Source organism: Octodon degus, unplaced genomic scaffold, assembly GCF_000260255.1.
Source record: "Octodon degus isolate 3935 unplaced genomic scaffold, OctDeg1.0 scaffold00098, whole genome shotgun sequence".
Classification (NCBI taxonomy): domain Eukaryota; kingdom Metazoa; phylum Chordata; class Mammalia; order Rodentia; family Octodontidae; genus Octodon; species Octodon degus.
Genome location: NW_004524674.1, coordinates 1,010,895 through 1,022,784, shown reverse-complemented (window position 1 = coordinate 1,022,784; position 11,890 = coordinate 1,010,895). Strand labels below are relative to the sequence as shown.

Below are 11,890 nucleotides of genomic sequence, written 5' to 3'. Positions count from 1 at the left end.
TTTTCCTGATGAGTCATGGAATGTCATCAGGAGTATCTCAACATTTGGCGTAATTTTACTAGGAACTTCTACTGGTGATATTTGAATTCTTTTCAGGGGAAAATTAACTTACTTAGATTTTAGACTAAGAGAACTTAGTGACATTTTATGCCATTTATAAGTGGCTTCATACTATACATGTATTTTAGAAAGCATGCCTTTAACAAAACCTGAGCCAGGTGTGGTGCCTTAGACATTGCTATTACCTTCTAATAGTCAAAATATTTGTTAATTTATTTGATGTTTATTACGTCCACTAAGCCACTCAACACGGTAGAAAACTCAGTATCTGAGTACTTTGGAGAGCAAAAATAATTGCAGCTTGTACTCAGAAAATTACTTCTCTGAAATGTCTTCATACTTTTGTTTGCTTTCTAGATATAATGCCAGCTTGTCCTATGCCCTGATTTTAATTCTGGTTCTTAGCAGGGAGAAGTGAACTAGCTACTATTCTAATGCAGACTTTGCATTCCCATTGTATAAAATGATGGCTTGTACCTTCTTGCAGTTTGATATTGTTTGCAAACCAAAGAAGTCTGTTTGGTGACCTACTTGGAGTTATTTCTGCTATATCTTCAATAGTGAGAATTAAGGGTATTGGCTTACCTATACTCCACACAGACTAAGGGGCCTTTCATCTGGGAAAGAGCTCCACAGGAAAACAAAGGAAAAACAATTCCTGCAGAAGGAGCAGAAGGCAGATTTGTTCCCAGTGGTCACATGCTAAGGCAAGGATGGCTAGTGTCTCATGTGTTTGGGTGATAAAGAGAAATTTTGAGCTTGTGATTGGTTATTAGCAACTGTTTTGGGGGTATTGGCCATATCAAATGCTTGAAGGTAGGATGTGGTGCAGAGGGAGGTAGGAAAATGTATTGCTTCCATCTGATGGTGCTTTACCTTTAACTTTTGTTTTATATATATTGCACTTTTTGGGGTTATAGTAAAATACAATAGAAGGTATATAATAAATTTTTTTTTTTTGGTGCTGAGGTAAAACTCAGTCCTTATATATGGTAAATACTGAAATACATCTCCACCTGTAAAATTGTCCTTTCTGTTGAACCTAGGACCTCTGCTCTGAGCTGTATATTCCCAACTCATTTTGAGACAGTCTTGCTATGTAATCTAGGCTGGCCTCAAACTGGCTGGCAGTGGTCCTCCTACCTCCATCTTGCATAGTGCTAGGATTACAGGGGCTGTGTTTCCATTCTCACCTTATTTTAACAGAGTGTTAAGTATACAATTAAGTGGTATTAGTGCATTAACATTGTTGTTGCAACTATCATCCCTATTTACTTTCCAAACTTTTTCCCATCTCCAGCTGAAACTTTTTACCCATGTATCTCTAGCCATGGCATTTTCCTTTTGTGTAGTTTTACTTAATAAAGTTTCAAAGTTCATCCATGTATAGAATGTATCATAACTTAATTCCTTTTTAAAGCCAAGTAATATTCTATTGTGTGTGTATATGTATATATCTATAGATATGGGGTGGGGGGAGGGGAGAGAGAGAGATTGTACATTAATTTAACACTTAGGTTGTCTTCACATTTTTTCCCCACATTTTTTTCCCGTTAATGCTGTATATGAAGATAAGTGTACAAATACCTATTTGGGTTCCTGTTTTTAATTTATATAACCAGAAGTCAAATTGCTGGACCTACGTTAATTTTTTGTTTTTTTTTTAAATAAGGCTGTCTCTTGAGGCAGGGTCTTGCTGTGTAGTTCATGCTGTCCTTGTACTAAATTAAGCAGCCCAGGTTGGCCTTGAAGTCCCAGCAGTCCTACCCCTGCCTTAGTGCTAGGATTACAAGTGAGGGCCACCACACCTGACAAATCTGTTAATTTCATTCTATATTGCATTAGACAGTGCTATAAAGTTTTTTTTAATAAAAAAAAACTATTTAAAAGATGCATAGTAGTTACAAATAGTATTAACAGAATCAAATCAGGCAATTACAATAATGGTAAACAATTGAAGAGTTACCTGTCACCATTGCTGTGAGGTAAATGAGAATTCATTGATGGAGTTTGGTTTATTGCATGTTAAGTCAAGGAACTACTGAATAATTGTTTTCTTAAGATTATAGAAGGGATGCTTATGAGCTATTGCCAGAACAACAGGATTAAAAAACCTACACCTTCAGAATTGTTAACTTTTATTGAATGTGATTATACATCATACCTTAATATATTATCTTGAAGTTTTGAATGTTAGGTTTCTGTTGATGTCATGATGGCACTTAGCTACACAGCCATTGTGTTGCCAGCATGATGGAGAACAGCAGCTGCTGCTTTATCTCCTTTTCCTCTTCTCTCCCACTTCTCTTCTTCCTCTTTTTCTTTTTCTGTTTATTCTCCCCTTCTCTTTCCCCTTTCCCTTCTTCCTGTTGTTCTTTATCCTCTTCATCTTTGAGGTACCTATGATTGAAACCAGGACCTTTGCATTGAACTACGTACCAGCCTCTCACCCCTCAGACAGGGATTTTGTAAGTTGTTCATGTGGGATCCTTCTGCCTTAACTTCCTAAAATGTGAATCTTCTTTGAAAGATGTAGCATTAAGTATTTGTGATTCCTTTCTTCCTTTTCTTCCCACTAAAAGTGAACATAAGTTGAGAGCAAAGATTCTCTCTCTCTCTCTCTCTCTCTCTCTCTCTCTCTCTCTCTCTCTCTCTTTTTTTTTTTTTTGCGGAACTGGGGATTGAACTCAAGCTCTTGGCACTTGCCAGGCAAGCTCTTATTCTGCTGAGCCATCTCCCTGGCCCTAGAGCAAAGATTTTTGGTAGGAGCTTCTTTTTTTAGGTGTTTTTAGTATTATCATTGTGTATTCAATCCAGAGTATTTGATGAGGTCTAAATTTTGTTTTCTGAAAAATGTTGGTACTCAGCAATAGATTGAGACACAAGGCACATAGGCAGCCCATTAATTTTTGGGTGGTAGGGTAAATTGAAGTGCGTTCTTAGTATCATAGCACTTTTAAAATTTTATCCTGTCAGAAATTACATAAACAAAAAAAAAAAAAAAGAAATTACATAAACAGGGGCTGGGGAGATAGCTCAGCAGCATAAGTGCTTGCTTGGCAAGCACAAGGTCATGAGTTCAATCTCTAGTCCATCCGCCCTAAAAAGCAGAAATGGCATAGGGGTCTACAGGGTGTTACTATATAGATTGGACTCATAGTAACTCTCCTGTTTTCAGCCTCCCAAGCTCTGGGATTACAGGTGTGCCCCACCACGCCCAGTCTCAGTTGCATGTCAGCACCCCAGGGCCTGCTGGCACTTCATGTGGGGGATCGATTGCTGGCTGCTGCACTTTGCCTAAACAGGCACTTTAGTCTGCTGATCTATTTGGCAGGCCCTTGGCATAAGTAATTGTATCAAGGTTATGATGGCTCCTTAGTGTAGCTAAGTAGATTGCAGTACTAATGCAGTTATCAGGAGATTAAAGTCAATACAATTTTAATATCATTGTAAAGATATTCCAGGACATTTGTCTCATTAAAAAACACCCATTTGGGCTTTCTCTGGCGATGACGACCTCCCCACAAGAACATGCCTCTCGCAAAAGATCTCCTTCATCCCTCTCTGGAGGAGGAGAAGAGGAAGCACAAGAAGAAGGGCCTGGTGCAGAGCCCCAGTTCCTACTTCATGGACGTGAAGTGCCTAGGATGCTATAAAATCACCACAGTCTTTAGCTGTGCACAGACGGTAGTTCTGTGTGTTGGCTGCTTCACTGTCCTGTCCCAGCCTACAGGAGGGAAAGCAAGGCTCACAGAAGGATGTTCCTTCAGGAGGAAGCAGCACTAACAGTACCCTCAATCAAGATGCGTGGGAAGTCATCCCAATAAACACATTTTGGATATAAAAACAAAACAAAATATCCATTTGAGGGCTGGGAGATAGCTCAGCGACTAAGTGCCTGCTTGGCAAGCTCAAGGGTCTTGGTTCAGTCTCCAGTACCACATGCTGTGTTGGGTCCATGCTAAGGTGGTCACTGAGACTAGGTATAGTGGTGTGCACCTGTAATCCCAGCAATGGGGAGGCTGAGATAGGAGGATCACTGCGATTCCAAGCTGTGTAGTGAGACCCTATACCAAATAAATTTTTTAAGACACCAGTTTGCCTCTGCTCTACTCTCCTCTCTTCCCCTTGGGAATCCAGGACCTTCATATTGAACTACATTCCCAGCCCCTTTTTGTTTTGAGACAGGCTAATATAAGTACTTTTTTAGACCTCTTACATATGCTCACCTGTTTTATTGGATATCCAGTTTTCTTTAAAGCCCCCCCCTTGCATTATTTGGATAAAGTGCTCATTATGTGTATAAAGTTCAAGTACCTTTCCCATAAAGGTTTTATTGTGTACACACGAATTCTGATCAGGCAGCTGGGCCTGTTTTTTTGCTAATGTGATTATAAGTAGAAAAAAATACATTAATTATAGGGATTTGAATTTGAGCAGTGTATATATTAGTGCCACTGTAGAGAATGGTCTGAGGAGTTTGAGACATAAGGGTTTACACAGGAAAGTGAACTAATGATACTATAGTACTACCATTTCCACAGTCAGTTTTGTTAGTCTCCTCTCTGGAAGAATCCTTGGATTGGAACTGGCATGGCCTACAATTTATATATTTTTTTCCCTTTAAGTTAAAAGAAAGCTTGAGCTTTCTTAGAGAAATAATGAAAGAATCAATAGTGTTACAGTGTACATTTGTAAGCATGCATTTAGGATATTATTTGTAGCTATAATGTATTTTAAACAACTTTAAGATAACCAACTAAGTAAAATTTAGCACATGTGTAGAATGGAACATTTTAAGCTTAGGAATTTCTTTTATTAAATCTACAAAGTTTTAAAAATACCTGTCTGTATTTACCAAATAACTCAGCAAATTAAGGCACCTGCTTAGGCAGACTCAGCGGCCAGGGTTCAGTCCCCCTCATGCTGTGCCACCCCACTGAGAGGGTGATTGAGACTGGGTGTGGTGGTGTGCCTGTAATCCCAGCTCTTGGGAGACCTAACACAGGGGGATCACTACGAGTCAAATCTACTGAATTTATGTAGTGAGACCTTGTAGACCCTGTAGATCCTGTCCTAAAATACAAAAAACAAAACAAACAAACAAAAAGCTGTCTGTTGAATTAGTCACAAAATTGTCTTCGTAGTCTGCCAGCAGTGAATTTAGAGCGAACCCCTGCTTCCTTGAACTGACCTCCAAATCACTCAGTGAAAGCCCAAATCCTGGCCTCATGGTGAACATTCTGTCTGCTGCAGTGAATAATAAAGCCAACTTGTTCAACTACAGGTGTGGTCCTTTGTGTAGGACATTGACAGTGGCTAATATGTAATACAAATGTCCACAGACATTTCTTCCAGTATATTAAATGATGTTTTTTTCTTTTCTTGGCATGTAGGAATAAAAATATATAAAACAACAACAGCCAAAATTTTGTCAGGTCATCAATGAGGAAGACTATGAAAGAACTTTCTGCTTTTAATGAAAGTAGGAGCAGGGTAGATATATCTACACCATCAGATGTTTATTGATAATTCAGAACTAATTTTTTTCTAAGGTGTCTGTTAGAATAACACACTGTTTCTGTTCTGTTCTTTTCATTTTTTGTACCTGAGATTGAACATATGATCTTCCTGCTTGCAAGGCAGATGCTTCTGCTGCTGAGCTATCTTTCTGGCAATACACTATTTCATAGCTTTTAAAAATATAAAAGAAGAACACCACAGGTTTGGTAAAGAGGTGGTTTTTCAATTTAGAATATTTGGAATGAGGTTAATTTTTTATTTTTTTAAATTACCAATAGACTTGGTTGGTATAACAGCTGCCAAAGCTAAAAGTGAGATAACTAATAAGCTACACAAAATTTGTAATTAGTTGGCAGAATTGAAATGGCTTTGATAATAGTGATAACGTGTTTTCTCTTCCCTTTTTTTTAGACAGGGTCTCATATATAGTCCTAGCTGGCCTCTAACTTGTGGTAATCCTCTTGTCTCATCCTCTTGAGTGCTGGGATTATAAGCATGCGCCAACACACTGGGCTTTCCTGTTTACTTTTACCATCTCAGATTTTTATTTGTTTGTTGGCTGCTGACTTATGTGATGAGAGTTTGGATGTTGTCAACATCAGATACTCTGCAGTTCCTTAAACTTTGTAGGTTAGAATATATGAAAGAGGACACTGATGGAAAGAGGACATGACATGGAAAGAGGACATGTTATCCTAACCTTTGTCTGATGACATAACTCACTGCATATATGATTTCTTTGTGAAATCATCTCTTTCATCCATTTCATCCAAGCCAGAAAAATGGAGTTATGCTATACCAGTAGTGAACATAAAAACTAGGGCTTTTCTGTTGGCTTTGGATCTAGGTTTTTTTTTTTTTTGCTTGAGATAGGAATGGACTTAACTAGGTAGTCCAAGTTGGTCATCAACTAGCTGGCTGTGGGTCTCTTGCTTTCCAACTCCTTGGATTACAGATATATAACACCATGTCTGGCTCACTTTTACTAGTACTATTTATTTATTTTTCAATCTGATTTGTTTTTAATTAAGTATTATGGTCACATACAAATTTGTGCTCATGTTGTACCTTCCTCAGTTTAGTCCTTCTAATGAGCTGTCAGGAAGCACCACTACCAATCACACATATAAAGGTAAAAGTTTTAGTCTTGTGTTTTTGAATAGCTGTTTAAATACTACCATGAACAGTAACTCAGTCTGACCTAAAGAAATCAAAAGTAGAACTTGCTGTTATATCATGCTAACTCTTAAAAGGATCTGAATTTACAGATCAACTATAAAATGTGAGAAATGTTAAATATTCTTTATTTGGTATTATACATACACCACACTAAAATTCCTTTCAATAAGTAAAAGGCAGCACTTTTTAGATATAGGGAATTCTAATTAAATTGGCATAGTTAAAACTAAAAATATAGACATAGCTTTCTTGTCTTCAACCACTCCCTTTAACAGGCTAATAAACACAAAGTGAAACAGTGGAGTCTTGCTTGGTTTTGAGACAATGAAAGATTCTCTCAGTATTTAAACATATTCACATAACCAGTTATATAAACCTAAATATAAAACCAACCTTCAGTAGTTTTGAGATGATATTCTCAATCTTTGTGAAAAGTTGAACATTACTAATCAAGTCCAACCATGTATTTAGGAGGGAAAACAGTGAAAGTATTTACTGAACTGGAATTACTATCATACCTTGAAGGAAAAAAATGGTATACATTTAACCACAAGCCAATTTTATTTAAATCAGGACTGTCCAACAAAAATATTGTCAGCCACTCATGATCTGAATTCTGGTGTATGAGATTGTACATGTACAAAAGCCATGAGACATTTCTGTTCTCTAATAAATAAGGCAGTGACTGTTACTCATTAGTAGCCTTTTTGAGGTAAGCTATTAAGTCTGCCCTTTCTTTCTTCCTTCTTTTTTTTTTTTAACAAATTTATTTATTTATTTATTTATTTATTTATTTATTTATTTGGCGGAACCGGGGATTGAACTCAGGCCCTTGGGCTTGCCAGGGAAGCGCTTATTCCACTGAGCCATCTTCCCAGCCCTCTTCCTTCTTCTTGATGCCAGCAAAGATCATTTTTGTTCCTGGGATGTACTTCTTGGGATTCTCCAAATACTCCATCAATGTATCCTCTCCCCAGGTGATACCTTTGTTCTTGTTGGCATCTGTGTAAGAGAATCTAGCAGACTGACCTGTCTTCCACCCAAAGAGACCATGGAGATTTGGCCCAGTCTTTTGCTTGCCTCCCTTCTCAACAGTGTGGCACTGGGCACACTTCTGTACAAAAATTTTCTTGCCTTTCTCAACATCACCCATTTTTAAACCTGCAGCAGCTTCCATGCCGGGGACCAGTCTTCCCTCGTTACCACAAAGAAAGTTCTCTTGCAGAAGCCTGATGTCCCGCTCTCTTACTAGTACTATTTAAAAGCTTCCCTATTAGTTCTTGCTTTTTCAATACCTAAAACAAACTTCCTGATCATACAAGCCAGGGTTGCAGAAAATTAAATCAATTTAGGGTACTTAATTTTTATCTATTTTTCACGCAATTTTGGGAGTGGGCTATTTATGCCTCACTAGCTAAAATGAAATTGTATGTAAATTGTGCCCTTACCTTCCTGGTATGGTGGACAGAACCCAGAGCCAAATGCTTACTCTATCATTGACCTATATATATATCCCAAGATTTTGTTTTTAAGATAGTGTCTGGCCTTGAACATGAGATTCTCTTGCTCAGCCTTTCAAGTAGCTGGGATTATAGGTCTGTGCCACCATGTTGTCTTTGCCACCATGTTGACCCTTTTTTTTTTCACTAGAACTTTGCCTTTAATCAAATTTAGGACCTTGTGCCAGACACCAGTGAGCTGTCTTTAAAAAATTATAATAGCTCGCCTGCCTGTCTGCCCACCTTCCTTCTTTCCTTCCTTCCTATCACCTGTTTGTCCTTCTTTCCCTTCCTTCTTTTCCTTCTCTTCCTTTTCCTTTTCCTTTCCCTTTCCCTTTCCCTTTCCCTTTCCGTTCCTTCCCTTCCTTCCCTCCCTCCCTTCCTGCTTTCCTGCTTTTGTAGCTCCGGTTGGCCTCGAACTCAAAGTAGTCCTCCTGCCTCAGCCTCCCAAGTGCTGGAATTATAGACAAGTGCCTCCCTGCCCAGCTACAATGCTGCATTTCTTTGAGATTTTTTTTAATGCATGAGTTTTCCTGGATTTTATATATATATAGTAGTTTGGAGTGAACCTCAAGCAAATTGAAATGCAAGTTTAATGACTTACAAGGACAGTTTTGAGTGTGATGCTGTTCTTGTAATTGAGATTAAGGAAGGATGATGGTAAGGAGATGTGAATTTCATGTGGAGGTTGAAAAAACAGTAGACGGTAATATACTGTTATATAAAGTAGAGTAAATCATTTAGTTTTTTGAGCACGAACATGTAGATAGGTGATAAAGGTAAGTAAAAGGAAACTGGTTTTTGAAAAATTTATATCAAAGAACCTTAGTTTGAGTAATACTTAAAAGTCAGGTTGAAGTAAAGGGATCAGTAATTCTCATCCTCAGGTAATGATGATAGGAGTAAACTCCCCTGATCGTCCTTGTCCCTTTGATCCCTGGGATTAAATTCCTCTGGCCCTTTATTCCTGGAGTGGTCTAATTCCTGCATCCTCTGGCTGAGAGTCACTCACATCCTCCTAAGTGATGCAGTTGCTGGTAAAAGGGATGCTGAGAAGCACTGTAACATAGTAGAGAGGAAATGGGCTAGATACTGAGATGCTAAGGTAAAATAAACATTATTTTCTGAATAATTGGAAAATATTTAGTTGGAAATGACAGGAATTGTGTTAAACTAAGTTCAGATGAAAGGACCTATGAAATGTAGGCCCCCAACCCCATCATGTCAATCTGTCTCCCCTTACTGGGAATTGAATTTATGGCCTAATTGAGCTACACATCCAACTGTTTGTTGTTGTTTTTGTTGTTTTGCGACAAGGTCTTCCTGCACAAGGTTCAGGTTGGCCTTGAACTCACAGCTATCCTGCTTCAGCCTCCAGAATGCTGGAGTTACAGGTGTGTGACACCATGTCCCTGGCCTTAACTGACAGGAATCTTTCTAGAACACTAAATTAGTTAGGTGAGGCTTGAATTTGTGATCTTGCTTAGCTTCTAGGAGGACTGGACCTTTTTTGTATTTTAGGGTCTACAGGATGTTCAGGGTCTCACTACTGGATTGGACTCATAGTGATCCACCTGTTTACAGGTGCGCACCACTACACCCAGTCTCAATTGCCATCTCAGCATGCCCTGGGGGCAGGGCTGGCATGGGAGGCCCGGGGATTGAACCCTGGGTCCCTGGGCCTGCTTGCATGCGCTTTAATCTGCTGAGCTATTTGACTGGCCCTGGAGTTCTAGGAGTGTGCCACCATGCCTGACTTGGAAATTTTTATTCGGAACCAAGTTTATGGAAGGGCAGGAAGAGTACCAGGTATAAGAAACCGAAATCCTGTTTGAACCTTTTTTCCTATTGGTCCTTCCCCCCCCCCCCCCAACTCAGGCCGTTGTGCTTGCCAGGGAAGCGCTTATTCCACTGAAACATTTCCCCGGCCCTGTTTTCTCATCTTTGTAGCTTTATTCTCTCAGACTAGCTTTCTCCTTGAGATTTAAACTGTGGCTATTGTCAGCACCAGTGCTTTAATAATGCCACTTATGAATTCATATTGATTCTTGACCATTTAGAGTCAGAACTACAGTTCTGTAGGAAATTCATTTTGTATATGCCAGTGTATATACAAAATCTTTGATTTTTATTTCTTTTGAGGTAGGTCTTACCACGTAGTCCAGGCTATCTTAAAACTCCAATGACTTTCTTGCCTTAGGTTCCCACATGCTGGGATTATAGATGTGTGCCACCATGCCCACTCTCCATTCTGTTTTTTTCTTTCTAAACAGTTTACACATAGTTTATTTACTCTTGTGTTTTTGGATTGCATGTATAAAATGCTGTATGTAGTTGACCTCCACATTGTTCACACTGACTTCAGGAAGTTCTGGTTTACTATATTTGGGTTGCTCAGTTACTGCTGTTGGTTTGTTTTCTTTCAAGATCAAGGTGAGTGCTTTCATATAAAATCTTATTTTTCATTCCTTTTCTGGCAATTTTTTCCTGCATTCTTTCTTTGCATAATTATATTTGCAATGGAACTAGCCTCCTAAAATCACCATGATAAATCCTTCTATGCCAACATCACATGATCTTCTAATTCTGCCTTTCCCTTCCCAGCTTGCCAGGCCCTGGGCAGCTAGATGGTGGCCTCTTTTTAGTCTTATTCTTGATTACAACTGTGCCTTGGAAAGTTGCTCCTGCATTTTTTTAAATTACTTTTACTTATCCCAGTCCTTACTCTTAAGGACATTTCCTTGTTCTTGGTTTTCTATTTTTCATGGCCCACAGTGACTTACATTCACAGCATATTCACATAGTGGTCATCTAGCAATCATACGTCATTCTTGGATTAGAAGCCAATTTTTAGAGGAAAATGTGTAAACATAGTATAAAGCTTGACCTTATCAGTACTCTAGAAACTTATCTCATGCTGCCTCCTAAATTCTGTTTTCACTTCCTGTGGAAGGGAGGGAGGAAGAAAAACTATGTTTTGGTTTCAAATACTAGTGATTAGTTTTGCCTCCTTTAGAACTTTAAAATTTTGTTTTATCTAGCATTCATGACTTTTTTTGGGCAAGGGAGATCTTTTATAGCCCTTTGTAACTTTTTGTCTCCAGGTGGCATTTAGAAAAGACTTCTTAGCGGCCACATAACTATGACCTAATACCTTAGGAGGAATTAAGTCAGAACCTAGGTGGATCCTTCTTGGTTTAAGACTTTGGCTTAAGCAAGTTTCATATTCATGTTTGTTAGCTGTTTTTGTCCCTGGTTTGCAGTTGTTCCCTTTTTCTTTATATATAAAGTAGTTCTCTTTGTATTACACATACCACATCTTTGTGAATATTTATTTATTCTTTTATTTATTTAATACAGGGTCTTGCAGTTCAGACTTGTAGTGATCCTCCTGTCTCGGCCTTCCCAGAGCTGGGATTACAGGTGTGCATTACCATGTCTGGTTTCAGTGGCTGGCATAGCATGTGGTACTTAGGATCAAACTCAGTTCCTTGCACTTGCCAGGCAGGCGCTTAGGTCACCAAGCTTTCTCCCCAGCCCAGACATACTGCATTTTTTTTTTTTAATTTTTATTTATTTATTTTATTTATTTATTTTTGTGTGTGTGGCCAGCTCAGCCCACCAGGGGG

General features: G+C 38.7%; 3 protein-coding genes across 3 annotated transcripts in view; 2 read left to right on the top strand and 1 right to left on the bottom strand.

The window, feature by feature from the left end:
* The window catches only part of Ube2g1 (ubiquitin conjugating enzyme E2 G1), a 91,502-nt gene that overhangs the window by 41,691 nt on the left and 37,921 nt on the right, over positions 1 to 11,890 (top strand). The gene's annotated exons all lie outside the window — the stretch shown is intronic.
* LOC105743104 (40S ribosomal protein S27-like) lies at positions 3,592 to 3,860 on the top strand. Its single transcript, XM_012516279.2, has one exon. The coding sequence runs from the start codon at positions 3,592 to 3,594 to the stop codon at positions 3,844 to 3,846; it is 255 nt and encodes an 84-aa protein (XP_012371733.1). The 3' UTR covers positions 3,847 to 3,860.
* Positions 7,451 to 7,915, bottom strand: LOC105743103 (cytochrome c, somatic-like). The gene is made up of 2 exons (XM_012516278.1): positions 7,642 to 7,915; positions 7,451 to 7,497 (listed from the first exon to the last, which is right to left on the bottom strand). The coding sequence occupies exons 1-2, from the start codon at positions 7,913 to 7,915 to the stop codon at positions 7,451 to 7,453; spliced, it is 321 nt and encodes a 106-aa protein (XP_012371732.1).

Excerpts from the sequence above, each read along its gene's own strand:
- LOC105743104 (XM_012516279.2), top strand. The coding sequence starts at position 3,592 with ATGCCTCTCGCAAAAGATCTCCTTCATCCCTCTCTGGAGGAGGAGAAG.
- LOC105743103 (XM_012516278.1), bottom strand. The coding sequence starts at position 7,915 with ATGGGTGATGTTGAGAAAGGCAAGAAAATTTTTGTACAGAAGTGTGCC. Across the intron at positions 7,498-7,641 it reads CATCAAGAAGAAGGAAGAGG|AAAGGGCAGACTTAATAGCT; the intron begins GCTGGGAAGATG and ends GAAGGAAGAAAG.